The 25,922-nt window shown below is 41.1% G+C and overlaps 2 protein-coding genes across 6 annotated transcripts; both read left to right on the top strand.

Moving 5' to 3' along the window:
* The first annotated feature begins 8,705 nt into the window (after positions 1-8,705).
* LOC112177091 lies at positions 8,706-9,681 on the top strand. 2 transcript variants are annotated; one of them, XM_040511222.1, is made up of 2 exons: positions 8,706-9,129; positions 9,166-9,681. In XM_040511222.1, exons 1-2 carry the CDS (start codon positions 8,747-8,749, stop codon positions 9,494-9,496), a joined length of 714 nt encoding a protein of 237 aa, XP_040367156.1. In that variant the 5' UTR covers positions 8,706-8,746; the 3' UTR covers positions 9,497-9,681. The 2 variants fall into 2 exon arrangements, with proteins under 2 accessions (XP_040367156.1, XP_024171057.1); XM_024315289.2 differs by having other exon boundaries at positions 8,707-9,681.
* Positions 9,682-19,654: 9,973 nt separating this feature from the next.
* LOC112175278 (serine/threonine-protein kinase BLUS1) lies at positions 19,655-25,807 on the top strand. Of its 4 annotated transcripts, XM_024312950.2 has the most exons (21): positions 19,655-19,997; positions 20,387-20,641; positions 20,732-20,856; positions 20,969-21,013; positions 21,521-21,602; positions 21,702-21,770; positions 21,943-22,113; positions 22,211-22,276; positions 22,368-22,436; positions 22,569-22,649; positions 22,784-23,133; positions 23,205-23,341; positions 23,451-23,545; positions 23,613-23,651; positions 23,728-23,787; positions 24,068-24,169; positions 24,251-24,302; positions 24,396-24,451; positions 24,753-24,817; positions 24,915-24,966; positions 25,174-25,807. In XM_024312950.2, exons 1-21 carry the CDS (start codon positions 19,824-19,826, stop codon positions 25,228-25,230), a joined length of 2,202 nt encoding a protein of 733 aa, XP_024168718.1. In that variant the 5' UTR covers positions 19,655-19,823; the 3' UTR covers positions 25,231-25,807. The 4 variants fall into 4 exon arrangements, with proteins under 4 accessions (XP_024168718.1, XP_024168719.1, XP_024168720.1 ...); XM_024312951.2 differs by lacking the exon at positions 23,613-23,651; XM_024312952.2 differs by lacking the exon at positions 23,728-23,787.
* The last annotated feature ends 115 nt before the right edge of the window (positions 25,808-25,922 follow it).

Below are 25,922 nucleotides of genomic sequence, written 5' to 3'. Positions count from 1 at the left end.
GCTGTATGTACAAGTCCCCGAAGTCCCCGGTGAAGGAGGTCTTTCTCACGGGGTTGATACCAAAGCGTGGCTTTGTGCCGTATAGCGAGCATAATTAGTGCAAGTGCGTCATCCATCTAGAATTTGTTGAAACGAATGCTTATGCCCTTTTGGGTGGGCCCCTTGCTAGGCCCTCCAAGGAGTCCCCCACTCTTGGCTATAAACCTCCGTATGGTCGGAAAATTGTTTGATGAGGGGAGCTGCGTATAAGCAGTGGGTGTTAGGTAGCGAACCTAATCTTTGATACCCAAGTATCAAGGGTTAACTGTTGGATCAATGGCTGCCGTGGGCTGCGTTAACCGGTCCCTTTACTCTTTCCCAGAGGAGAAAAGCTTGACTGCAATGCCGCGTAGCGGTCATTGTCAGTTATGAGGCTTTGCCTTACAGCTTAGTGGTTGGTCATGGACCATAGACTCTTGGATTCTAGACCCGTTTAGGTCTCTTTCTCGTGGGGAGAGTTTTGACAAAGTATGGTGCCTAGAGGCTAGACCATATGTTTACAAATAGAGTATATGTAGAGCTTGTAATTGTATGAATAATGACAAATAAGTATAGCAAGTAATAATATATGGATCTTATGGCCATGTAACATGCGTAATAGATAGTGGCAAGTGTGATGGTTGTCCATATAAAATTTTGGGAGTAGCTCCCGATGGATAGTATGAAGCGTTTGTGAACTTGGAACTTAGTTAAAGCATGTTTGATATGTTTGAGCGAGTTAGGTTGTGTTCTAGCAAGTTGGGTGTAGTTGAGCGGATAGGAGCTGTGCGAGCATGCGGGGTGTGGCCCAAGAAAGTCGTGGCCATGCCGATACCCAAAGGAGTCGTAACCCAAGTAAATCGTTTATCCGAGCGTGTGTTTAGTTAAGTCATAAGTGTCACAATCTTCTAGATGTGGCATAGTTTGTTTGATGTGCAGTTGTCATGGTCTCATGTAAGTAGCATGCTTTAACAGGTGGGTTTATAATATGTATGCATATGCATGTACAGGGATGCCTCATACACTATTGATTTTAAATGCCTGGTGTGCGTATGCAAGGCCCATCACATGTGTTGAATATAGTGAGCTGCCAACTTTTGCAAGTAATATATTATACATGCTTGGTCAATGATAATTGAATGTGCAAGGAAGCAAATGTATCACTTGTTGGGCCATATTCAGAGCATGAAATAAGGACAACTGAACACGTTATGTATATGTTAGCCACTTAATTGTGAAGGTGCCTTTAGATGATTATAATAGGCATATGTATATGCTTTAGCTTTGTACGTACCACAGAAAGAAACTCATATGTTTTCCAGTTTTTTGCCAGAAGGAAGGCTTTGAGCTGCATCGAAGGCGCTGATCAATGTTTGGGTGATGAGCTACACCCAGAAACCGAGATCATGGGCCGTAAACTTGGAACCAGCAGCAAGGAGGGACAGCAAGATTGAATGGGTGTCCAAAGTAGTTTTCTGGGTGACCGGGAGACTGAACCTCCGCCAAGAGGATTGAAGCCCCGCCGAGATGGGGATCGATAGGCTCGCCGATGCTCCGCTAGGTCTCGTAGGCGGTAGCGTTGTTGGTAGCAGCACCCTGTCAAGAGGAAGAGCTGATGCTTCAAGAGGAGTGAGTTGACTCGGTCAAGGAGCTCTGTCGAGATGGTTGAGTTGCTAGAGGTTATCGCTGGCGGTGATGATGGTCAGCGGAGAAGCTTTTGGCTAGCTGTGGATGTGGCAACTCGAACGGGTATACCACAGCACCGTAATATTAAGCCAATAGAAGCTCGATACGTCGTAAACATACCGTAGACCTACCAACTTAATACTACAAGGCCTTTCTAAAATACAAAATTTTAGAAAATAGGAGACCAAGAAAACTTTTAAGAAAGGACTTTAAATCAATAACCCAACATTTAAATTAACAAGTCTAGAAATGCTTAAAAATAAAGTGGGCAAGTGCACTGTGACGCCTTAGGGCTTACATCATAACCGAAATGAAAGGAGTTCAACAATAACAATAATACAAAGTGGTGAGGCGCGCTCCCAAGTAGGCGGACCTCACAGAGTTCAACATTAAAAGAAAAACGAGTAAATCGATAGAATACCAAAAGGGAAGAACTTCAAGCGACAAGGACAGCAACACACAGACTCGGCTAACGACCCACTTTTAATCCAAATCGTCCGGAATGACCTCGTTGTAACCTGAAATGTAGGGGTGAGCATTTCGTCCTCTCTAGCCCAATAGGGGCCGACCTAACCTTAGTTAGGTTTGAAAACTATTAAGTAAAATATAGCTACTAGAATATAGGTTGCGTGCATTGGTAAAATCAAGTAAAACAAATGCAAACAAAAACAATCATACTTGTTTCGTTTCAGGAAATCATATGCAGCATGCTTCACACAACTTGGAGCTCCGAAATACTTACCTATCGGCTAAACTAAAATAAATCGATGACCTACCTGGTTCGTCATCCTTTGAGAACCAGCCAACTACTCTGTAGTTCTTGTGACTACAAGTAGTGAAAGTGTCCATTTCCTGGCTCTGAGTCTCCTATGACTGATTCACTATCTGTACTCACCTTTCCTCGACAAACATAGGAGCACAACCCCCTCCGAAGGTTCTCGGTTATCGACACCGTGGGATCCCTAGGAATCTACGCGTCTAGGTCCCATTCACTTTCAGGTCACAAGCACAAACATACAAAGGGTATAGTATCTCAACATGCAAGTCTAGCCTCGGTTTTCGCAATCAACAATTATCAGTTATGAAAACACAGGTATCACGAGGCATCGACTGATGAACAACAAAAAATACTTGCAAGCAACATAATATTATACTAGAGCATTCCACATATATTGAAAAGCCTCTAACAAGGAAATGACAGCTCACCCTACCTGAAAAATGCCGGCGTATTCCACACTCTGATGCTTTCCGCTTAAGCTTCCTTAACGATCATGTTTCCTGAACTATTACTTAGTTTGCAAGTAATTATCTAGGTAAACATCATGATCAACTTTAAGTAATCGCGCACACTAAATCCTTTTTATTTCATTGAGGCCATTAACTACTTCTTTTTAACCTTTACTAATTTGGGAAACTAACTTCTTTCTTAAAAATGAAAACGTCCTTATTGCTCCGCTAAACTATCGCCAACCCGAGCGACCAAAGTCGAGTCGATCCTCTCGTTTTATGAGGTCGGTCAACCTTTGTCAACTCTCAAAGTTGACTTTTGACCTTTAACTTTGACTTTTGACTTTTGACCAAATATTCATTTATTTACCATTATTTCTTATTTATTAAAAATAAATAAGTAAATAATTATAAATAAAGTTTCGCTTTCACTTTTACTCAATTACTCCTCCTTTTTCACCCTTTTACTTTTACCATGATTTTTAACTCCACATTTTCACTTTTACCTTTTACCTCCTTTTTACCGAATTTACCTTTACCTTCACCTTCTTCACTTTTTACCACTTTACTACATTAAAAACTCATTTAATCCAACTTTTACTATTTTCTTCATTTTTCTTTCTCTTCCAAAATAAAACACCTTTCTTTTCTTCTTCCTTTTCTTTTTCTTTTGGCCAAAATTACACAACAAAATCACCAAAATCTTTAACACCAATTTCCATTCCTTTGAAAACTAAACCAATAAAATCCTACTAATTAAACCCTTCTCAAAGATCTAATTTTCACAATTTTTCCAACAACAATAATGGCTCAACAAAATCAAAATCAACCAAATAAATTCCAAAAATTCTAGGGTTTGTCCAAAACCCATTCCTTACCCTTTCTTCTTCAAAACTCACGGCCTAATCCTTCTCATTGGCCTTCTTCACCTACAAATCCGTCCAACATCATCATCTCAACCAAATAAACTTGAAAACAAGGTTGCATGGATAGATCTTTACCACAAATCCTTGCCAAACATGTAGCCTAGCCTCTTGACTTAGGGAAAATTGGGTTCATGCAATCAAAATTAAAAACTCAGATTTAGGAAGAAATAGGTATAGATCGGATGAATGGAGGCTAGATTAGGAGGGAGATTACCTTGATTTAAGCTTGGAAAGAAGAAATCACAAAAACCCCCAAATTAGCTTCGGGTTCTAGGGTTTTTGGAGGATTGAATGGCCAAATTTCTTGATTTTGGTTGGAGAAATGGAAAGAGGGGAGGAAGAGGATAAAATCTGGAAATTTTGGTGAGGATTGGGATTCCGGCGACGGCGGCGGCGTCAGGTGGTGGGGCAATTTCCTGCGAGAGGTAGAGAGAGAAGCTCTCGGGTAGAGAAAGAGAGAGGAAAGGGAGACAATGAGGAAGAGGCTAGAGTTTGGAGAGAGTGTTTTGCTTTTATACCTCTCCTTAATTTTGATTGTGAAAAGTCTAAGTTGCCCTCCTTTTGGACCAAATGGGCTTGAGCTGTTCCATTTTCATTTTCCTCTTAATTTTCCTTAAGCCCACTCCGAAAATACATCTTCAAATATCCTTATTTCTCCGACATCTCACCGAATCATTTCGGGAAACTTTTCCGGGCTTGTCCTAAGCCTCAACACTTTAAAAATACTTTTCTAGACCCAAATTGGATTTTCTCTAATTTATTAATCCTTTAAATGGCCTCAAAGTCTTAATCTAAGCGCGAATACTTTTGTACCTCACGAATACGTAATTTCATACTTTATGCGACAAATTAAAATAAATAAGAAAAAGTACAGGGGTCTACAGTGGAGGCCAGCAGTGGAAGTTGTGGAGGTTGCCCTGCTGGTGCCTAGCGGAGGAAGCGGTTGCCGCTGATGGTTCTTAGCGGTGGAAGTCATGGCAGCTAGCGGTGATGCTCAAAAGCTGGTGATTGCTCTACCGCTGATGGGAGCTAGCGATGCCGCTGGTGGCAAGTAGCTGGCGGCAGTCATGGCTAGAGCTAGGTTGGCGGGGAATGGTCGTTAGGCCTGCAAAGCCGCCTGTGGTGTTTAGCGGAGTGATAACTTGTCTAACGGTATCCTTATCTCGTGGTCCTCGCTAGACGGTGCTTTGATTGGCGGGTGGAGTTCGAAGCTGCCATGATTGGAGTTCAAAAGAGACGAAGCTTGGCAGTGCGTGACCTGGAGCTTGGCGGTGCAAGACTTGGCGTTGGTGGCAGTTAGCGGTGCCGCTGACGCTGACTTAAGCTGAGAAGCTTGCATTGCCGCTGACGGCAGCTTTGGTCGGCGGTGGTGATGAACATATCATTGTTCAGCGGTGATGGTGGAAGAAGACAAGTGCTTGGCGCAGCGCGGTGACTGGCGCTTAGCGATGATTGACTCTGAGGATGACCAAAGGATGCAACGATGATCAATTGATGGGAATGATGAGCCAAGGCCTCCGAATGGGCTAGCGGCATACAGTTCAGCGGGGACGTTGATGCTGACTGAAGAATGCCAGAATGTCCAAAGTGGACTTCCGGGTGTCCAGAGCAAATTTGTAGATTTTTTTTTTTTTGTGCAGGTCAGCGTTGGCTTTGACCAGCTCAGAAAGTTGTTGACCGAGTGTTGACTTGACTCTAACGGGCCAAAGTTCATGGTACGTGACGAAGCCTTTGTGTTGGCTTCCCAGAGACGGCGCCAATGTTAATGTTTGGATCTGTGGGGATCTAATTAATGTAAGAGAGAGAGAGAGAGAGAGAAGACAGAAGAAGTATAGTGGTTCGTCTCCCGCTTTAGCAGGAGACTACGTCCACTTGAAAGCTTAACTATGTGTGTTTGGGCCTTGCGGCCCAAGAGGATTACATGAGATTTAATGGGATGGATTCTAAGTGTGAGGATGGGTCTTTTTTATAGGTAAGGGAACCCCTCCACTTTACATTTTCTTCCATGTGGGATGCTAAACCCACTATTCTAGTCTTTAGAAAACCTGCTCGTGAAGGTAACTTGGCAAGGCCGGGAAGGTGGCTTCCTGGCGAGGCATTGGCCTCTTCTGACTACCATGGCGTAGCTTGGACATTCGGCTACGTGATGCATGTCGCTGTTCGGCCCCACCGTGGCTTGTGGACCCCCCTAAGAGGGTGTTACTTATGCTTGGTGACATAGAAAATAACCTTGCTAGTAGAGGTATCTACACTATTTTTTGGTCTTGGCCTGCAAATCTACCAGCAAGGAACGTGCCGAAGCTAGGGTTTGTTCTCAGCCTGCAAATCCACCAAAGAGCGAGGTCAGTATCAATTAAGATGAGTTGCTAAGTAGGGAAACTTGATGTTATGTGACTGATGATGAATTGTATGAGCTTATTGAGACTCAGTACCATTAGAATGCTTGCAATATGTGCAATCTATGATTATCGAGAGTCAATAGCACTAAAATGTTGTAGTATGTGCAATCTATGATTTTATGGACCTTCTAAAGATCATTACCTTTAGTTTATGAGGGTCAATAGCTTTCTGAGATTTGCTTGTTCTGATGGAAAATGATGAGTTTTGTGACTCAATAGTACAAAAGAAATTGTATGAGCTTTAGTTTCTAAGGGTTAGTAGCCTTAGGTTCATGATTTCACTAACACTATGTTTATTGTCCTCAAACTTGTGTTATGAGAATAACTATTGGTTTTGGTTTTCGTAATTGAGTGTTTCGAATTGGTATGAGGATGTTGCTGGAGATTTGTAGAATAAAGAGACTAATTCATTCTATTTTTTTGTGATCTTCATAATTGACATGCTCTGTTGGAGAATGTTGTTGTAAGTCAGTATGGTGTTACTTAGACAGGTCTTAAAATGTTTGGATACAAAATGGAGCCGAATTGTATCGAGTTTATGTTCCATAATGATTAGTTCATTAACATGTCAAGATCATTCTTTGAGTGACATCTTTAAGTTTCTAATATGCAATGATGACATATGTGACTTTCTGTATGTGATGGTTGATTTAAGAGGTTGAGATTGTGAATGGTATAACTGAAGTTAGAGAACCATGTGTATTGAGGGTCAGTATGCTATTGAGGGTCAGTAACCCTATGTGTATTGCAACCTCATTTGATGTTTATATATGAGGATCAATAGCTTTAGCTTCATGAGTACATTCTCTTGATTGCATGAGGTACTCAACTCAAATCTATTATCGGTTCAGTTGAGCTTGCGATTTTGGACAAATTTGTTAGCTTTACTTTATGGAAGGGTCATTGAAATTATGTCTACCTATAGGCTCTATGGATGTTTGATCTTATTACTGCTGTTAGTTTTTTTTTTTTTTTTTTTTGGCTTGAAATTCTGGTCATTGATCTGCTGCAACTGTGAGGATCTTTTGATTAGGTCTTTTGTATTCTTATAAGCTACAGTGGTTTTTTAATCAAATTGAGGGTTAGTACACTATTGAGGGTCAGTAATCATATATTTGCATTTATCATATACACAGATTAATCGCAAATGGCAAAGAGGAAAGCTGCTACAATAGACAAAAAGGATGTAACGATTGAAGAACATGAGAAGAACCATGGTGGAGAGATTTCTTCACCTTGACAAGAGCTGGTATTCGAAAGTAGGTGATAATTGAAGGCAAGCAAAGACCATGGGTTGGATTGGATTAGGATTAGGATTTACATTTGATCATTTTGAATCGTTTTGTTTTGTTAAGTGAGATTAATAGCAAAATGTTGATCTTTTGCGGATATGGATTTGTGTTTATGAGTTGATAGGATTTTGATGAAAGTAAATCGACATAGATGCAGGCTTTTTGAAGTCTTCTTTACTGGTTAATGTTAATGGATTGATTTTATTACTAAGTTTCAAAAAAAGAAAAATGGTGCAAGGTCACATAAGTTTTGCTCTTTTATGTGTATACAAACAATTCAATCGGTTAATCATTTAGAATTGCCTCTAGAAGCTAGAAAGAACTGCAAGTCGTTTATGTCAGAATGATATTAAAGCTCAGTACATTAAATCTACAATTCCTCAGAATGATACTGAAGCCCAGTACATTAAGTCTATAGATGTTATTTTAGTAATTTGGGTTCAGCTACAGTACCGCAAGAGAATTAGAAAAAAAAAACAGGCTTGCTACTGGTAATAAATTGCCTGAGATTGTAGTTATTGGTAATTTATTATTATTTTTTTTTTCCGATGGATGAAGTAGTTCGGCGTCCGGATTTGATGGGTCTTTTTGGGCCGCTGGAGAAGTGAGCAACAACTCTTCGTTGTCTTCACTGCCGTTACAGAAATACAGAAGCGTAGTGCACCCAATTTTTTTATCAATACACTCAGCATCTAAAAAAATTCTAAAATTGTTCTTTTTTTTATATCTTAACTAATTATTTGCAGATCAGATATTTTTTTCTCTTTTGGTTGAAATATCATCATCATTGTTTTCCCCACTTGAAAAAAGTGCCCAAAAATATCATAAAAATCCTGGACCTTGTTGAATGCAAATTGACTTGCAATCCTAAAACCAAGACAAAACCACCCTTTGTCCCATTCAATGTTCATGCACCTACCCATTCCCACATCCCCGCCGTCCAATCACCCATACCTTTTCAATCCAACGGCTCAAGCTCCGCAAAGCACTTGATCAAATCGTACCCCATCCACTACCGTACACCCCGCGGCACGTAGAATTTCTCAAAAACTGGCGGCAACGTGGCGGCTGACCCAGGCGTTGTGTCCACGCCAGCATCACAAACCGTGTGCTCCCCTACGGATAACCCCACTGGCACTCTATATATAAAAACCCAAACCCCCTCAAGACCCTCCAAAAAGGAAACCCAAACCTAGTTATGTGTAGGTCGACGGAGTACCCTGGCTTTCAGGCCAGGAGAGAAGCCCTAAAGATTCAAGCTTTCTTTATACGGTTTTCGGGTTTGGATTCTCATAAGCCGTTACCGGAATCGCTCACGCTTTCGTATCTTCCAAGAATCAACGGCACCGCGCTCGAGATCGACGGGTCAAAGATCCGACCCGACGCGCCGGCGTTCGTGACGCTTCACCGCTCGGTGAATGCGAAGGTGAGGAAGGGGGAGGCGATATTCGGGTCGCGGGAGGCGGTTCGGGCCGGCGACGGGGTCCAGTTCGAGGCGTATTTGAGGGAGGAGAAGGTGTTGAAGGGGATTTTCAGGAAAGACGTGGGGCAGGAGTGGAAATTGGAGTGCAAGTGCGTGCTGGAGAGCGAGAGTGTCGGGAAGGAGGTCACGGCGGCGGAGGTGTGCGTGGCCGTGGAGGGACACGTGGCGATGAGCGAGAGGGTGGCGATGATTGTGAAAAGGCGGGGAAAGTGTGGGTTTCATCCGCTGGAGGAGATCCCGGAGGTGGACGAGGAATGGGACGGCGGGTGTTGCTGCACTTGCGGGGAAATGGACGGTGGAGATTTGGAGGAGGATGGTGACGTGGAGGAGGAGTTGGACATGGATGTGGATGTGGAGGGAGTGAGATGGGCTGTGGATGTGGGCTTTTGGGTCATGTGTTTGGGTGTGGGCTACTTGGTTTCTAAGGCCTCATCCAAAAGCTTGAGACGCAGGAGATTATTTTGATTTTTCTTTTAGTTTTTAACTCCATTTTTGACACCAAGTTGTACAGTTGCAACTTGCAACGCATACTGGCATAGTATTGATAATAGACAACATCAAACCAACGAAAAGTTTTGATCCATTTTTCAATGAGATGTGTAATTTGCCTCAAACACTAACATAGTTATCAATACAATTTTTTTGGCGAATTGATTAGTTGTTCAATATAATTAGCAGCTCAAAATTATTACTTTATCACTCTCATTGTAAGACGCAGGAGATTATTTTAATTTTTCTTTTAGTTTTTTTCTTTCTCGAAATTTTGATACCAAGTTGTACAGTTGCAAGGCATACTGCCGCATGGTTATGACATAGACAACATCAAACCAAAGAAAAGTTTTGATATATGTAGAAGAACCATTTTTGAATGAGATGTGTAATTTGCCTCAAACAGTAACAATGTAACATAGTTTTTAGATACAAATTCTGTGGCAAATTGACTAATTGTTCAATATAATTAGCAGCTTGTTTCAGAGAAACTGAAGAGTGAATTGGTGAGTCTTCTTCTCATATTGAGGGGGTTTATATAGGGTTACAAAGTAGTGTAAATTTGCCCTACATACATTAGTATATTTGCTACACAATTTCTCTACCTCTCAATGTGCATTCCATACAAACCACACATTCTCCACTTCTTAAGTGCATACTCCATGATATAGACATTTTACCTATTTACTACAACACTCCCCCTTGGATATATCATGTCAGTAGTATTGTCTTGGAGGTGCGCTTTTAATTTGCCTCGTTAAAAACCTTGCCAAGTAATAAAACCCTGTGGGAAAAACAACCTTGGTCGAAGGAGAAAAAGAGCACAACGCGCGTTGAGTATGGAGTTTGTTTCTGGATAACATGGTGCTTCTCTTGTTGCCTCATTAAAAACCTTGCCGAGTAACAAAAACCCAGTGGGATAAAAATAACCTCGGTCGAAAGGGAAAAAGAGCACAACACACCTTTCACGCTTTTGAGACGAACATGTAGACATCTCCCCCTGATGTCTGTGCCTCCCCCTGATGACAACGATCATGGGAGTTCAGATAATTTCCGCAAGCCAATTCTTGCCACATGTTTCTCGAACGTGGATTTGGGCAATGACTTAGTGAACAAGTCTGCCACATTGTCCTCAGATCGAACCTGGTTCACCTTGATCTTGAGGAGCTTCTGTTGTTGCTGATTGTAGAAGAATTTGGGCGATATGTGCTTGGTGTTGTCGCCTTTGATGTAACCTTGCTTCATTTGTTCAATGCAAGCAGCATTATCTTCATAAATGCTCGTTGGCTCATCTGTGGTAGACTTCAAACCACAATTGCTTCGAACATGCGTAACTATGGATCGAAGCCATATACATTCACGAACTGCTTCGTGAAGAGCAATAATCTCTGCATGATTTGAAGAGGTAGCGACTAGGGTCTGCTTTGTAGACCTCCAAGATATCGCGGTTTTTCCCATGGTGAAAACATAACCAGTTTGGGAGCGACCTTTGTGTGGGTCAGAGAGGTACCCAGCATCAGCAAAACCTTCCAAAACACTTATATCGTTTTGGGATGGGGAGAGGGAACGCAATCCACTATGTGTGGCGTTCCTGACATTTGATGGGTCCGAATCCATCTTCTTTCTGTAGGGATAGAACAAGCCCATATCGATCGTACTACTTAGGTATCGAAAGATATCTTTAACACCAGTCCAATGGCGTCGTGTTGGCGCAGAGCTATATCTAGCTAGCAAGTTCACAGCGAATGAGATGTCTGGTCTCGTGCATTGTGCTAAGTACAATAATGCACCTATTGCACTTAGGTAGGGCACTTCTGCCTCTAGCACTTCTTCATCGTCATCTTTTGGACGAAATGGATCCTTCTTTGGATCAAGACTACGGACGACCATTGGGGTGCTTGAAGGCTTGATTTTGTCAGTGTTGAAACGCCTAAGCATCTTTTGGGTATAAGCTGATTGATGAATCAGGATACCATCTCTACGGTGCTCAAGTTCTAAACCGAGGCAAAACCGTGTTTTCCCAAGATCTTTCATCTCAAACTCGGATTTCAAGTGTTCAGCGGTTTCCCTTAACTCTTTAAGGGTGCCAATTATGTTCATGTCATCGACATAAACCGCTACTATTGAAAATCCGGAACTTGTCCTTTTTATGAACACACATGGGCATAGTTCGTTATTGACATATCCCTTACCAATCAAGTAGTCACTTAGACGGTTATACCACATTCGTCCGGATTGTTTTAATCCATATAGTGAGCGTTTCAATCTAATTGCAAACGCGCTCCGTGGATTAGAGCCACTTGATTTGGGTAGTTGAATTCCATCTGGAATATTCATGTATATCTCCGTATCTAGATCCCCATATAGATATGCAGTAACCACATCCATAAGCTGCATGTTCAGTTTTTCGGAAACTACCAAACTGACAAGGTAGCGGAACGTAATAACGTCCATTACGGGAGAGTATGTCTCCTCGTAGTCGATTCCAGGGCGTTGTGAGAAGCCTTGCGCCACAAGACGAGCTTTGTATCTTACAATCTCGTTTTTCTCATTACGCTTTCTAACGAATACCCATTTGTGACCAACTGGTTTGGTGTTGGGTGGTATTGGTACAATTTTGCCAAATACCTTTCTTTTCGTTAGAGAATCAAGTTCTGCCTGGATCGCATCTTTCCATTTTGGCCAATCAGCTCTACGTTGACATTCATCAACGGAGCGTGGTTCGATGTCATCGGTCTCAATAATCTCACGCGCCACTGAATACGCGAATACATCATCAATGATGATGGAGTTTCTTTCCCACGTCCCATGTACACTAGTGTAATTTACAGAGATCTATATGTTCTCATGGATAGGTTCTGACACTGAGGCGTCCCCCAATGATGTCTCTTGGACATAACCATAATCCGGAACATTCTCATGGGACGGATTTTGAGTATCGATGATCAAAGGATTTATTTGTGCCTCATTCGCTCTTTTTCTAGGGCGAGTATCCTTCGAACCAATCGGTCTACCGCGCTTCCTTGCGGGACCTACAGCCATAGATGCCACATTATTGCCATGTTGAGCAATGGTGCCATCTCCTAGCGTTAAAGGAGTGGCGTTATGTCCATTATTCGGGACATCAATCCTTGCAGGCACGTTTGCAGCAGGTATGTGTGATCTCGTCACTTTAGCAATATCAGAAAACGCATCAGGCAGAGTGTCTGCTACGTTCTGGAGCTCGATTATTCTTCGCACTTCAAGTTCGGACTGTGCGGTATGGGGATCGAGATGAGACATAGTGGGGACAGACCACGACAATTCCTGTCGTTCCTGTTGAACATTTGTGTTCTTATCTCCCCCTAATGATGGGAAGACTGTCTCATCAAAGTGACAATCCGCAAATCTAGCGGTAAAGAGATCGCCTGTCAAGGGTTCAAGATAGCGGACGATAGTTGGAGATTCATATCCAACATAAATGCTTATTCGTCGTTGTGGACCCATCTTAGTACGCTGTGGCGGCGTAATAGGCACATAAATAGTACACCCAAAAATGCGTAAGTGCGAGATATTAGGCTCGTACCCAGTCACTAGCTGTAACGCAGAGTAAGATTGGGTTGCAGTGGGTCGTAGACGAATTAGCGTCGCTGCATGTAATATTGCATATCCCCAAGCAGAAACAGGGAGATTAGTGTGCATTACCAATGTCCGTGCTATCATTTGTAGTCGTTTGATAGCAGCTTCTGCGAGACCATTTTGGGTATGAACATGGGGAACTGGATGTTCTACATCAATCCCCAGTGACATGCAATAGTCATCGAATGTTTTCGATGTAAACTCCCCAGCATTATCAAGTCGAATTGACTTAATTGGATGGTCAGGGTAGTGAGCCCGTAGACGGATAATCTGGGCGAGGAGTTTAGCATAAGCAGCATTTCGAGTGGACAACAGCGCGACATGTGACCAGCGTGTCGACGCATCAACCAATACCATAAAGTATTTGAAAGGTCCGCATGATGGTTGAATTGGTCCACAGATATCCCCTTGGATTCTCTGTAAGAACGGAATGAGTATTTTAGGATCCTTTGCGTAGGACGGTCTCGGTCCTAATTTCCCGAAGGAACAGGCTTTGCAAAATGAGCGAGGGGCCTTAAAAGCAACCAATGAGGATTTTGGTTGGGCCTGAGCGTCTGTAGCGCTATTAGAAGCAAAATGTGTGACTACATCTCCTTCTATGGCATTGTAGCTATTTGGAGGAACAATCATGGCGTTATGCTCATGGTTGGTGTCATCACATGGGACTTGGCCAGCCTTATGGCGCCCCAAGACGGCTGCAGCACCAGATGCTGCAATTGTTGCGGTCTTGTTAAGTCCAGGAATCAATTCTCGATTCTTGCTTCTTCTCACTCTGAAGAATGGATGTCCGTGTGAAGTCTTTAGTATACGGAGCATCATATCACGACCAGGGTGCCCTAGTCGGTCATGCCAAAGCCAATATGTGTCAGAATCCAAGAGATCTTCTCTTATGACATTATTGGATTCAATTGGTCGAATTGTAGTGACATAAAGTCCACTAGATTGACACATAAGTTTCTCTAAGATGCGCTTTCGTCCGCAATCATTAGAGGTAATGCAAAGGAACTCTTTTCCATTCTCAGTATGCGTTTCCGCATGGAATCCGTTGGCTCTTAAATCTTTAAAGCTCAATAAGGTTCGATTTGCCTTAGGAGCATAGAGAGCTTCAGTGACTTTAATCAAGGTGCCATTTGGCAATAGGAATTGGGCCATTCCATGTCCTTGAACTAAACCTGATGGCCCAGCCATCGTAGTCATAGTGGAATATGTAGGCAACATCTCCAAGAATAATTGCCTATGTCGTAGAATGGTGTGCGTAGTCGCACTATCAGCGAGACATTGTAGTTCATCCATTCCTTAAGAGAAAAGCTCGTAATTAAAAAGGAGTCATAAAGGAAAGAACTCAACTTTTATTAATAAGCCAAACGGAATTACATCATCATTTATTTCATCAAAGAAAGCGTAATCCAATAAACTTAGTTAATGCAAAGCAATGGTAGTCGTCTAACTTCTTTCGGTAATTCCAATGCAAAGGTGACCAGGTGAGTAGAGAGATGTTGGTGGAGCAAAGGCTCGCTTAAGTACCAATTATCTCAAAACCTTCCTAGACATCACAATTACATTGAGTACGCCTACTTTTGAAGAAAGATTAATCCCATTGGCATCTACTATAGGATAATGTGGCGATTGCCTACATCTCTTGGAAAATGAAAAGACTTAATCAAAATCGCCAGTTTCTGGGTTTTGATTTTTGTCGTCTTCCACCCTTAGATCGAGATTGCCATCTTGATCTTCTTGTTCCATGTAATTTGCCTCCCTTGCTTCACGATACATTTTGTACGCGTTTGCAACATTCTGGGATGCTTTACATGCCCTTGCCCAATGTCCAGGTAGTCCACATCGGAGACAAGCATCATTATGGTCAGGTTCCCTTGATCGAGGTGCTTTAGGAGCACTTTGAAAACGGTTGTTTCCATTGGTGGTGTTACCACCATAACCGGAGGCTTGGCCTCGCTCTCTCTTCACACGTTTACCTCCACGGTTCCGTGCACGCCTATCTTGGCGGTTTCCTTCCTCTTTAGGGCGAGAATATGGACCTGAACGTCCATAATTATCCCTTCTTTTAGGGTTTCGCTCCTTGCGTCCTCCCTTGGAGGTGCGACTATAATTAGACTCCGGAATTGACTTGGTTCCCACGGGTCTAGAGTTATAGTTCTTCACAAGTATGTTGTCGTGCTTTTCAGCTACGTTCATGACACCAATTAGCTCATGAAATCTTGTGATGCGTCTAGCATTGATATCAATTCGATAGTTTTTAGCTATCATTAATGCAGAGACAGGGAAGGTAGAGAGAGTTTTCTCGATCAACATCGTATCAGTGATTTGATGTCCACAGAATTCCATCATAGACTTGATACGAAGTGCTTCCGAATTGTAGTCAAGAACTGTCTTGAAATCACAGAAGCGGAGGCTTTGCCATCTCTCTTCTAAGTCGGGAAGCAGGGAATCACGGACGTTGCCAAAACGCTGCTCGAGTTCTACCCATAGCTTTCTTGGGTCTTCCTCATTGAGGTACTCATTTTGGAGCGCGTCATTCATGTGCCTTGTCATGAGAATGATGGCTTTTGCTTCATTAGCCTCTCTCTTTGCTCTATTTGCTTCAAAAGCAAGAGCTTGTTGAGGAGTAAGCACGTCCTGACTTGGCTCTTGGATCGTACTCAGGATCCCATCAGCCTTAAGATGCTGGCGCATATCACGGATCCACCTGTGGTATCCTGCGCCTGTTGTCCCTAGTGGGTTGAAGCTCAACTTGTTCAGGTTACTCATCCTGAAGAACAACAAGAAAATAGGGTTAGTTTCGGAGCGAAAAAGGCTACCACGAAAAACTATAAACTTTCTGAGCGTAATCGCTTTCAAGAAATTAGGGATTTTCTGAGCGTAGTCGCTTCCAAGAAAATCTTGATTCCAAGAGGGGTTTTGGATTAAATCGAAACAATGATGTATGTGGTCGATTGTTTTCTTCTCAACAAATTCTAAGTTTGGAGGACTCTACAAGCTCCAAGCTTGGAGTGAGCACGAACCCCCACAGTTCGGCCTTTTTGGTCTCCCCTATGAAGAAGAAAGGGGGGTAGAATAAGGGATGTTGGAAGTCCCCGTGAAAAGAAGAGAAAAGTAATAAAAACTTCAAAAACGGGAACTTTTAGAAAAGTTTACCTTAAGAATTGACCGGAAAAAGTGTCCGGAAAGTCGCCGGAAAAGTGTCCGAAAGTCGCCGGAAAAGTGTCCGGAAAGTCGCCGGAAAAGTGTCCGGAAAGTCGCCGGAAAAGTGTCCGAAAGTCGCCGGAAAAGTGTCCCGAAAGTCGCCGGAAAAGTGTCCCGAAAGTCGCCGGAAAAGTGTCCCGAAAGTCGCCGGAAAAGTGTCCGGAAAGTCGCTCGACAGATGTGTCGACAGCTGCTCGGCAGCAGCTCGGCAGCTGCTGCGCAGGTGCTAGGCAGGCTGCTCGGCAGGTGCTCGGCAGATGGCTCGGCAGGTGCTCGGCAGCTGCTGCGCAGGGCCTCGGCAGATGCTCGGCAGCTGCTGCGCAGGGGGTCTGCAGGGGGTAGGCAGGGGCTGTCGGCAGCACTTCGGCAGGGGCTCGGCAGCACTTCGGCAGGGGCTCGGCAGCACTCGGCAGGGGCTCGGCAGCACACTGACAGCGGTTCAGAACTTCCGGCAGCCGGTTCGGCAGGTTTCCGGCCGGTTCTGGGGGTTCTGAAACCGGTTCTGAGCTTCTGGGATCAAGGGCTTTGATATGTGATAGGATTTGGGGGTTTCTTGTAAGGTTGGTAAAATGACCTAGTTCGGATCAAGAACTTTCACTACTCTAATCGATTTCGATTCTAATTCTAGAGCGATCTCGTGCTGATAACGTGTTTCAGAGAAACTGAAGAGTGAATTGGTGAGTCTTCTTCTCATATTGAGGGGGTTTATATAGGGTTACAAAGTAGTGTAAATTTGCCCTACATACATTAGTATATTTGCTACACAATTTCTCTACCTCTCAATGTGCATTCCATACAAACCACACATTCTCCACTTCTTAAGTGCATACTCCATGATATAGACATTTTACCTATTTACTACAACACAGCTCAAAATTTAATTACTTTATCATTAGTTCATTACCATTGTAAGGCTTTAACATGGTTGCGGATAAGCTAACATGGTTACGAATAAAAGTTGGAATTGGATTGATATAGCTTTGAAGCCCATTCCTCCCTATCTCCTAGAGCTAAGAGTACTTAGTGATGTTCTCTGTGATGGTGGATGGGAATTACACGTGGTGCAGGAGTTTTTTAATTTTTAATTTTTATTTCTGAGGATGTGATTAAATTGAAATTGTTGTTATGCATGTGGGAGGCATTCGAAGTGGTGATGAGATGACCCGAATCACATGGAAGCTATATCAAAATGAAAACTTTACTGTTAAATGTGGTTATCACTCTCTTTTCTTGAATTCAAAGACTCAAACCATGGCCATGGAACCTTATTTGGAAGCTCCAAGTTCCTCATAAAGTGAAAACATTCTTTTGGACTCTAATCTATCGTAGACTTTTAACGAATGGAGCAAGGATCCGTAGAGGTTTGGTTATAGATGCAGGCTGTCCAAGATGCTACTTTCTGCTTAAATTCTTGGACCATCTCTTTAGAAGTTGCAATACTTTTATGTGGGGTTTGCTCTTCATCCTACAAGTGAGTTCTCCCCCACTTACACTCCTTTTTAATGATTGGTTGCTTATTAATCATCCACAGTCCATGTTCGAATGCAATATGAGGCTCCTTGGTGTTGTTCTTTTGCTATGGAGATTTGGTATGTATGAAAATGGAGGTGCAGCCAGCCATATTTTGGTTCAAAATTTCAAATTTTCAGTTTGGCTATCTTTAATTATTCATCAATTTACAAGAGAGTATTTTGAAGCAAATAGGGGTGCCCACTCTAAACCTCCCATGACAAGTGTCTCATCTCTGATGGCAACTTCCAACTAAGGATTGGCTTAAATTAAAAGTCTATAGCAGTTTGCATAAAGATTCTAAGATTATATGTGCTGGAAAAGCCCTTCAAATGATAGGGGGAATGGGGTCTCTCCCAAGTTGGGTATTAGTTAAGTTGTTGAAGCTGAATTTTGGAAACTCTTAAAAGGGTATAGAAATGGATTGATATAATGTTCGTAGATTATTGGAACTAAAAATAAATCCACTTATTGTGGTTAAGTTGGTTCTTTTTACGACTGATCATTTCAGCTTCTTTATAGTCTTGTGGCAAACTGTCAAGATTAGCTTCTTTATAGTCTTGTGGCAAACTGTCAAGAGCTTTTGAGTAGGGGTCGGAATGTGCTTCTTATCTATGTATACAGAGAGTGTAATTTCAGTGGCTGATTTGTTAGCAAACATTGATCATGGTTATGAGTTTGGCTACATACTCTTTAGCTATTCTCTTTGACGTTGTTCCTCTTTTGGAAGGTGATTTATTAGGCTTATCTAAACAGAGATTAGTTGTGATTTAGGTCTCTTGTCCTTTACATTATGAGAGCCTCTCGAAACATTACAGTTATGTATACCAAACGATGAGAATCTATTTCAATTATCTTGAAGTTGACCATTTAATAGACGTGGTTTCCCCCTTTACATTTTCTTTTGTAAGCAATTCAAACCAAATCAAACTACTACATCAGACTAGAACAATTTGGATGACAGTTAAGTCCAGTCGTATATATGTTTGAATTATACTTGGAGAGATTTGATTAGTTAAATTTAGGGTAAACAAGCAATTCTTGTTTGTGTGGTGTGTGCGTGTGAAAGTTACATGAGGTACCTAAACTATAATAAAAGTATGAATATTAATTTTTGCAAGGACAATTTTTTTTACTCTTTTTAAAGTCTCCACCTTCAAAATAACTTATTCCTGCCATGTTTTGAGTTTACGATAATTTCGAAAGCAATCAATCACTGACATATTTCGGCGTAACTACAATTCAAAAACAACCGATCAGAACCACAGGTTCAGCTTAACAACAGAAAACATGTCAACTTAGAAACGAATAATGTTCGTCATATAGAAAACAACACAGAAACGACCAGTCCTGATAACGCCCACAATGAAATGTGAGTTGAAGCACATTAATATAATACCTCAATTTGGTCAAAACATTCACAACTACATTAGCTTCACGATTTTTTTTTCCTTTTCCAAAATCTATCCACAACAAACTATATATGAAACAATCAAAAATTACATTAATGATGACTACCTTCAAACTACCTCTACAGTCAAAAACCACAATATTCTAAGGCAAAAAAAACGTGGCTATCTCATTGTTTCACATTATCCAAAAATTATAAATATTTAAATCTGAATTAAAATCATAATAATACCCGATTACCTACTCGACAACTCAGCACGCTCAAAGTTTACCAGAAGGGAAACACAACCGTCCGTTAACACAACCATCCACGTGGCAACATCCTCATCACCTTTCAACACCTCGACACGTCAGCACCCGCCTCCCTCACACCCCCCATTCACAGAGTGAAACTCACAAGCCAAAAGCCAGTTCTGTTTCCTTCTCTCTCTCTCTCTCTTTTTTTTTTTTTTCCAAGCGCTTCTCATGGCGGTCAACGAGTCGATATAATTATCATCGAAACGCAGAGCACAACGCTTGAAACGCAGAACACACTCTCACACACAGCCGCCGGTCTCCGAGTGGTATGGGGAGGATGGGAGGTAATTCCAGAACTTACTCGGCTAATTCCAGCGATTATAAGCTTCTGGAAGAGGTTGGATATGGTGCGAGCGCTACTGTTTATAGAGCGATCTATCTCCCTTTCAATGAAGTCATCGCCGTCAAATGCTTGGATCTTGATCGTTGCAATAACAATTTTGTGAGTTTTCTTTGACATAGATTTCGGGAATCATTTTTTTTTTTAGAGTTCGTTTGAATGGTTGGTGGGGAGATTTGAGATTGGAATTGGATTTGTGAATTTTAAAGATATGTGGACATGTTAGGACTTGGTTTGGATTCGGAGATTAGATTTGTAAATTGGATTCGGTAGGGTTTATTTTGGATGAGTATAGGCCTCAGATCCTCAGTTCTCTTGAATCATAATATTTACAGATTCTATTGACTTGAATCATAGTATATACAAATGCAATTGTTTTGAAGACACTTCTTTAAAATGAAGTTTGTGTAAGGAACCCGTTTTCTAGTGTTTCAGTACTGCAGCTCATTCGAAAACCCATTATTTGATATACTATTATGTATCTTTCGTAGGATGACATACGTAGGGAGACGCAAACAATGCACTTGATAGATCATCCAAATGTTGTAAGGTCGTATTGTTCATTTGTGGTGGAACGGAACCTTTGGGTGGTCATGCCATTTATGGCTGAGGGTTCTTGTCTGCATCTCATGAAGATTGCGTATCCAGATGGGTTTGAGGAGGCTGCAATTGGTTCTGTTTTGAAGGAAACCCTTAAGGCTTTGGTTTACCTTCACAAACAAGGTCATATTCATCGAGATGTTAAGGTCTGTAAATTTACTCCTAACTAATCTTCTGTACCTTTTTTTTAAAATATCGATGCTAATAGGAATTCGCTTGTAATTGTTTGGATGCAGGCTGGAAACATATTACTTGATACTAATGGGATGGTGAAGCTTGCTGACTTTGGTGTTTCAGCTTGCATGTTTGATGCAGGTGATAGACAAAGGTCAAGAAATACTTTTGTAGGAACACCATGCTGGTAAGTTTTAAAGTCACCGACGTTTTTACTTGATTCCTATTTGTAGCCACATATTATGCTAATTGTTCTCTTATCAATGTATTTGAGATTTCAAGATGTTGTTGCTTTCCAGGATGGCACCAGAGGTACTGCAACCAGGAAATGGATACAATTCCAAGTGAGTTTTATTTCATATGGTAACTAAAACAAGTTCTAAGAAATGGAGTATTTTGCCTTTGTCAGATGTGGTTGTAGGTAGGCTTGTATATTAGTAACCCATAGTGTATATATGTGTAGATCAATGCATTAGAGAGTTTTATTACTTTTATTTTGTCACAACAACTACGGTGGTGCTGTACATATGGAGCCGATAATCAGGTCTATCATATGGAATATGCTAGATCATTAAATAAGTGTTCTTGCACATGCCAGATAATAGTTAGTTTTAAAACTGATAGCGTCCCTCATAAGGGACTGGGCTGGCTCCCTGTTTGATTCTATTGCCACATCTTCAAACCCCTTATCATAATAAACCGAAGAGGTCACATTTTTTTGCAAGCGTACATTGTCTCACTTTTTTTACAAGTCATCTTCATTACCATGAGGAGCAAATGATTTTTTATTTTCTTTTTATTTTATAATAAAGAAGGGGGAGTTCTATGCTCATAACTTTTTTTTGGTACAGGGCCGACATTTGGTCATTTGGTATAACGGCATTGGAGTTGGCACATGGTCATGCACCATTTTCAAAATATCCTCCCATGAAGGTACTTCTATTACAAAATGGTCAACTAAAATGTGTATAAATGCAAGGTAGTTCTTCATTGAAAATTTTGACTTGGCTAACCCCTTTTTTTTACTCTTAGGTTCTCCTCATGACCATACAGAATGCCCCTCCTGGACTTGATTATGACCGCGATAAAAAGTTCTCCAAGGTATTGTTTTTCTTTCTAGATAGAGAATGACATTGATAGTTGGGTTTAAAGTATGGAAAACATATACCGGTTGATTGTGTATTGGTATGGAATGGTCACTGTAGTTGGTGCCTTGTGTTACATTTCTCTTCCTGAATAATATTCTAATTAGAGGATTTCCAGTTGTGCTCAGTCTTTTAAAGAAATGGTTGCAATGTGCCTCGTAAAAGATCAAACAAAGAGACCAACAGCAGAAAAATTGTTGAAACACTCCTTTTTCAAGACTGCAAAACCTCCGGAGCTTTCTCTTAAGAAATTGTTTACAGACCTGCCACCACTTTGGAATCGTGTTAAAGCCCTCCAGGTAAGCTGTCATACTGTTTCTATATGGTTTTTTTTTTTGCTTTCATATGTATTGATCGACTTATTTAATAAATTGTTGAAACATTGCAATGTTGCAGCTTAAAGATGCAGCGCAATTGGCTTTGAAGAGAATGCCTTCAGCAGAGCAAGAGGCAATGTCACAGGTCTGAGCCTAGTTATATGAACTTGATAGTTATGTTATAATTTCTTCTTCTGCAATAATTTGTGGTATCATCTTGTCTTTTCTTTTATCAGAGTGAGTATCAGCGAGGTGTTAGCGCGTGGAACTTTGACGTTGAGGATTTAAAGGCTCAAGCGTCCATGGTATGCTACATTTGTTATATAGGAAATACTAACATGTTTCTGTAAAGATGGTATCTCTTTGTGGTAATCCTTCTTTGGCTGTACGATTACGAATGAGTGAGGCTGAATTTATATCTTTCCCTTCGTTGCTAGGTGCGTGATGATGATGATGATGATGATTTTTCGGAAATGATTGACACAGACGGAAAATTGAAATCCGTTTTTAGTTATAAGGTTACCATTTGTTTTAATTATGTTACATTTGAAATGCTAAAAGCACAGTTCAAGTATATTTTTCAGGTCGGCTTTTTCTCCTTTTGCTATTACATTCTTATGCAGAAAATTTATTTCTTGTTGGTTGCTAGCAGGTTGCAACTGATTGGAAATCCAGTTTAGGGAAGTCGAATGAAAATAATGAACCACCTTGGACTGATTGCAAACGTGAAGTAAATGGTGATGACTCACAACAGGTTGAATGCGTGAACAGAAAGGACAAGCATCATGAAAGTGAAACATTGGAATCTGGTGGTCAACAAGGGACAGACTGGAAGAAAAATGGATCAAGCTCTGAAGCAACAGCGTCTACATCGGAAACAGACATGGTACAGGCCAAGTCTAGAATTGTAGCAGTGAAAAGTCGTCAAACGCGGAGTGGGCCGCTCACGCCTGGTGGTGTGCTTAATCATTCTTTATCGGAGACGGGACGCAGTTTTGAAAGGTTTGTCATCTTTCTTTGTGTGTGTGTGTATCTCGTGCATGATTGGTGGCTGATATTTTATTGTTTCTTAGGAATGAGAATGAAAACCAACAAGCTATCGAGAAAGCTAAATGTGAAGTAAGACGAACTCCAAGCTTTAGTGGTCCACTGATGCTCCCAAACCGAGCTTCAGCAAATAGTTTATCAGCTCCTATAAAATCTTCAGGAGGTAATGAAGATGCTCATTATGCTTTAAAGATCATTGCAACTACTTATGTACTTTTATGAGTACTGCCCGCTTGGGATTCTTTCGGCACTAAATGGCTTATCTATAATAGGGTATAGAGATTCTTTGGATGACAAGTCAAAGGCTAATCTGGTGCAAATAAAAGGGCGGTTCTCAGTGACATCAGAAAATTTAGATCTTGTAAAGGTGAGGCTTTGTTCTTGTGGTATGTTACTCTATTATACACAATCACTAACTTACAAAATTGCCATAGGATATTCCATCAAGTACAACTCCACGTCGATCTTCGCAGGTGGGTGGCCAGCATGTGCTTAACTTTTCAAGATAAATTTGTTTAGTTTAATTTATGTTCTCTTTTGTTATTTTAGGGATCACCTCTAAGAAAGTCTGCAAGCGTTGGTGATTGGGTATTTGAATCTAGGCAAATGGTTGGTTTTTTAATCTCTCTCTCTCTCTCTCTCTCACACACACACACACACACACACACACACACACTCTAAACTTCTTATTGGATCAAAATCCAACAACTAAAGTTTTCAGCAAAAAAAAAAAAGACTTATGAGAGTTGAATTCTAAGCTGTTAGATCTTGATTTAATCGATTTGTGGTCATGAAGCTGGGAATCCAAATTGTTTGTTCTACTTGTCACTCTGTTAGCCTCAAATTTCAGTTGTGCTTCCACTTATGTTATTTGTTCTTTATTTTTCAGCCTGTCAGTTCTCCCAAGGAGTTGAACAACAGCAGCAACGTTCCTGCATCACTTCTCCTCCCTCACCTTCAGAATCTTTTTCAGCAGACATCAATTCAACAGGTAGATTTGCAAAGTTTGGCTAGAAGAGTTGATTTCCAAAGCTAAAAGTTATTCGCTCTTACAATTTTCTATTAATTACAGGATATTATTGCGAATTTGCTGAGTAGCTTGCAACCAGCTGAGGCAGTAGAGGGTGAGTGGAATATATATTGATTCTATGATATTTGATATTAGTTGTACTATTAAATTCACGTACCAAGTCTTAAGGTGATCAATTTTGTTTCAGCTACCCAAAATGGAAAGTTGCCTCCACTGCCCCGCAGTTCTGAGAACAATGGAAATGTAAGCTTGTTTTATTTTGTCATGGTTCTTATTTGAAAGAAGATTTTTATCATCAGGAGGATACAAATTGATTTCTTAACATCTTCTATTGGACTTTTCAAATGATAGTTACTGGTCTGGTCATTTGGAAGAATTCAGGCTAGTATATCGATTGATAAAAAAAAGAAAAAAGTATTCTCAGCCTTGACTGAAATACCTATTTTCTTTCTTCATCCATTACAAGACTCAACTGGATTGATAGCTAATGATCAAGTATTACCTTTGCGAACTTTACATGTTCTCTAATTTGTTCTATCAACAGGTGGAACCTGCAGTTTCTGAGAGGGAGCGGTTACTGCTCCTCAAGGTCACGGAGCTTCAATCAAGGCTAGTCATCTTAAAAGCAAACTGAATACTTTTGAAATCCTTTTCCACCTTTTTCCTGTATTCATATGTTCATCGAAATATCTCATTCTCCTTGCAGGATGAACAACTTGAATGATGAACTGACTGCTGAAAAAATGAGACACATTCAAGTGAGTTGCTCAATGGTTTATAACTATGACATTCTTGCCTTAACCTTTTGCGTGAGAACAAGAAAATCCTTTCCATATAATATTGTAGTTGAGTCTGGATTCTAGTACAGATATTCTAGAAAATACAACAATTACAGTTGGCATGCCATTGCTGCTTATTTGATTTCCATTTACGCCGTAATAAATAGTTCTGTTATCTATCGACAGTTGCAACAACAGCTAAATGCTGCATCTGAGCAAGAAGTAAATGGGAACAGAAGATAATAGGTGCAGGGTGCCTTAGAACCCAAACTTGTGATTAGTGTAAAGTGGATCCGCTATGTACATCCGAGCAAGAGCTGTAAATCGCACAGAATCTGTTCTCCACCATTTTTTCATCCATGGCGAATGGGAATTATGTATGGCTCTGTTGAGAAAAGTAGAAGCATGCAGATTGCTTAGGGTAGCATTGACGTTCGTGGATCTCTTCTCTTCTGCCACTGTATCAAATAAGTCAGTTCCCTTGAGGATTTCAGCCACTCGAGATGAGCAATAAGCGAGTTTCTGGATTCACGAGGATGATGTGTTGTTCGAATTGGGAACATAGGTCCTTCCCTGCGGTGATCCAACTCCCAGCTGGCGGTCAAATTTGTTTTAATAGACATAAGCATATAGCAGACTCAAAGAAAGAAGCTATATACATACAATAGGGGTGTGATTGTATAATATATTATAATTTTGAAACCTTTAGTATTGCGTCATTATTTTTCTCCCAAACAGAATCAGCTTGTATATGATCGCAATAGAACAGAATGCTGTTTGTTATTTCGTTCATACTAATTGTGCTCCTCCTGTTCCTATATCTATACCTCGCATTTTGCTTTCACATCTGAAACGATGCAATCATTTAAGCAATCACCACTACGTTGGGTATCGGGTAAACATAAAGGATCTATAAGACCAAATTTTTGATATCG

This window comes from Rosa chinensis, chromosome 7, assembly GCF_002994745.2.
Source record: "Rosa chinensis cultivar Old Blush chromosome 7, RchiOBHm-V2, whole genome shotgun sequence".
NCBI lineage: Eukaryota > Viridiplantae > Streptophyta > Magnoliopsida > Rosales > Rosaceae > Rosa > Rosa chinensis.
This window is presented reverse-complemented; position numbering and strand designations above follow the sequence as displayed.